The sequence below is a fragment of the Rana temporaria genome, chromosome 13 (assembly GCF_905171775.1).
Source record: "Rana temporaria chromosome 13, aRanTem1.1, whole genome shotgun sequence".
Classification (NCBI taxonomy): domain Eukaryota; kingdom Metazoa; phylum Chordata; class Amphibia; order Anura; family Ranidae; genus Rana; species Rana temporaria.
The window spans coordinates 5,583,728-5,587,359 of NC_053501.1; the positions used below are offsets into that span (position 1 = coordinate 5,583,728).

The following is a 3,632-nucleotide window of genomic DNA, read 5'->3' on the forward strand; positions in this document are numbered from 1 at the left end:
AGAATCTGGGCCTTTAGATTTAGCCTCACTGATACATTTTGGCCTTAGAAAACCATAAAAGCCGATTGAGTCGGTGGACAAATGAAGGGGCTTTACCAATAACAAGCTTGGGGAATAAGGGATTTTTGGGAGTGCTTAGGAAAAAAATCAGTTCACCATCTGAAAAGCATAAGCTAAAGCTGAGGTTGGTTCCAAATCTTAAATACATTTAGATTTCGGCCAAGGTCAGTAGACAAAAAAACGCCAACATTCCTTCCTTTCCATGAATCAGCATTTTGGTCTTCCATTTGTATCCCGTCTACAGAAGGGACGTCGTCACGCCGAGGAATACGACTCTGCTGTACATAAAGACATAGAGGAGGAATCGCTGGGAGATAGAAGCCATCTGAGCAGATAAGACCTGGAGAGGATCTTAGGAGGACCAGATACATCTCAGAATGTTACGGCCCCTTTGGCATCGAATAAATAACAAGAGGAGAGCTTCTGACGGGTGCAGTAGTTTTATTATTTCGGAACAAAGGTGCGCAGCAGGGTTGAATATTATTTTCTTTATCTCCTTGAGCACCGTAAATATGAATATCGTAAGCACCATAGCACCATAGCACCATAGCACCATAGCACCGTGAAAACTGTAAATGACATATAAAACACTTATTTACAGTTGTCACCAAAAAGGGGGTTACAGGGTTAATTACAGTTGTCTGCACACACATCTAATTACATTGAACATTCAAAGAAACATGGTTACATGCATAGCGTATTTAAAACCAAACAGCATGAACAGGGTTTATCTCTAGAACATATACACCTTTATAACAATGCACACTTTTCTGCATACCTCGATCCACTTGCCAAGGGGGGTACAAACTTTAAGCTTTAGGGATTTTCTGCAGACATCTTCCATGAAATCCTATGCAGACAGCTAACATGTGGCATCTGAGATACAGGAAAAGGCTTTCTTTCTAAGACAGGAAGAAGGAGTGGTCTTGTAATCCTGCTGATCAAAACATTCCCCAGGGAACCAAAGGGAGGCAGAAAGGTTCCACTCAGCAGTAAGTGCTGAACAAGATCCACAATGATAAGCGGACAGTTACACTCCCACCAAATTATGTTATGATGAACATAACCTAAAAGTCATACATAATTTACAGAACATAACCTTGGCTGCTATAAAACATGGTACATCATACACAATTTAGCTTATAGGTACCTCTGTGACTGGCTACTGTCTTGTGTGGTGGTATGCTAGTGTATCACTAAAACTGAACTTATTTGCTTTCTATGAGAACTACTAGCTTTTGAATAGGACGTTCAATAATTGAAGGTTTTGATACATAGTCCTTCTTATCTTGCAATCTTCTGTCACCTACTAACACCTGGACTCGACGAACTAGATCATCCTTTTCTATTGTAGTTTCAATTACACGTCCTAGTTGCCACTGGCATCTGGGAGACATATCATCTTTGATTATGACAATGTCATTTACTTTGAGGTTACGTCGAGGTGTGTGCCATTTCTGTCTTGTGGAAACACTCATGAGGTATTCTCTTTTCCACCGACTCCAGAATTGTTCATTGGCTTGTGATGCAAGGGTTGTAATGGGTTTGACTTTAGGATCGTCTACAATTAGTTCTGCTGAAGAGCTTGAAGATGCGTGCACTTCAGATCTCCAAAGGAAACTAGGCCCAGATAACCAACTTGAGGTGGATATATCCGCTACATGTAGACCCCTGGATGCATGGTCGGCTGGGTTTTGGGTCGTATCCACATAATGCCACTGGGTTGGATCTGTGATCTCTCTTATGAGTTGAACACGATTGGCTACAAACACGTGAAACCTTCTCGCTTCATTATTGATATAGGCTAAGACTACTTGGGAGTCTGTCCAGAAGAATTCTTTGTCAATTTCTATTTCAAGTTCTGCCTTCAACATGACACTCAACCTTGCTGCAGTGACGGCAGCTGAGAGTTCAAGCCTTGGGATGCTCACAATCTTCGTTGGTGCAACTCTTGCCTTGGCCATTACGAAGCTGCAATGGACTTGATCTCTGTCATTTTTGTACCTAAGGTACGAACAGGCACCATATCCTATGTTGCTGGCATCGGAAAAGTGGTGTAGTTCCACTTTCATTCTGTTACCAAAGTCTGGGGGATGGTAACATCTGGGTATCTTGATTTCCCTTAAAGCTTGCAGACTACTCTTCCAAGCCTCCCACCGTGGACATAAGCTCTCAGGAAGTGCTTCATCCCAACTGATGCCCCTGCGGCAAAGCTCTTGGAGAATGCACTTGCCACTCAGTATGAAGGGGGCTATGAAGCCCAGAGGGTCATAAAGAGAGGCTACGACTGACAGGATACCATGACGAGTTGAGGGTTGATCCTTTATGTCAGCACTGAAACTGAAGGTGTCGTTTTCAATTGACCACTGAATGCCAAGTACTTGTCCTTCTGTTGTTGAGTCTGGGCTAAGTTTGACAGGTACACTAGTTGTTGCTCTTTCTGACGGAGCTATACAGGACAGGACGTCCCTTTTATTAGAGTTGAACTTATGCAGTCGTAGGCCAGCATTTTTACATAATCTTTGAGTTTCGAGGATTAGATTCGAAGCTTCGCTGACTGTTGGAACGCTAGTTAGGCCGTCGTCGACATAAAAGTTCTTCTCGATGAAGGCTGATGCTGAGGGATGTTCTGACTTGTGTTGTCGTGCAAGATACTTAAGGCCGAAATTGGCACATCCTGGAGAGGAGCTGGCACCGAAAAGGTGAACTGCCATTCTGTATTCTTTCGGTTCTGTTTCCAACTGACCGTTCTCCCACCAAAGGAACCTTAAGTAATTGCGCATTTCTGAGGGGATATAGAACTGATGGAACATCTTTTCAATGTCGCATATCACAGCAACTGCTTCCTTCCTGAAGCGACAGAGGACTCCCACTAGAGAGTTTATCAGGTCGGGACCTGTCAGCAAGGTATCGTTTAGGGAGATGCCTTTGAACTTTGCTGAACAATCAAAGACAACTCTTAACTTGTCTGGCTTCTTGGGGTGATAAACCCCGTGATGTGGGATGTACCACACTGTTTCTTCCTCTGATAATGAAGGGGCTGGTTCTGCATCACCTTTTCTGATTGTTTCTTCCATGAATGCAGTGTAGTGTTCATGGTACTGTCTATTTCCCTTTAATCTTTTCTTTAGATGATGAAGTCGAATAAGGGCCAGCCTCTTATTGTTTGGTAGTGCCAGTTGACTGTTGTCTTTGAAGGGTAACGGCATCTCGTAGTGTCCATCTTTCCTTTTCATTATAGTTTCCGAGAGAAACTGCACGAAGCGAACATCATCTTGAGACACGTACTTATCTTCATAATTTCTTTCAATGAAGTCCATTTCTAAAGCCTTTAACACATCAGCGACAGGCGGCATTGGCATTTCTTTCACTGCGACTCTGTGTACGAAGCTCTGGCTACCCTGTCTATCAAGATGTGGATTTGCTGATCCTACAATGCTCCATCCGAGCAGAGTTTTTTGAGCGAAGGGTTCATTTTCGGAGCCGATAACAACCTCTAAGGGAGCCAGTGCTGATGGGCAGTCATAACCGATCAGTAGTCCTACTTCGCAATCTTGAAGTGGCTGTAACTT

General features: G+C 43.3%; 1 protein-coding gene across 1 annotated transcript; it reads right to left on the reverse strand.

Annotated features, from left to right (window-relative positions):
* Nucleotides 1-486: 486 nt before the first annotated feature.
* Nucleotides 487-3,425, reverse strand: LOC120921120. The gene is made up of 2 exons (XM_040333784.1): nt 839-3,425; nt 487-629 (listed from the first exon to the last, which is right to left on the reverse strand). Exon 1 carries the CDS (start codon nt 3,420-3,422, stop codon nt 1,269-1,271), a length of 2,154 nt encoding a protein of 717 aa, XP_040189718.1. The 5' UTR covers nt 3,423-3,425; the 3' UTR covers nt 487-629; nt 839-1,268.
* Nucleotides 3,426-3,632: the final 207 nt, after the last annotated feature.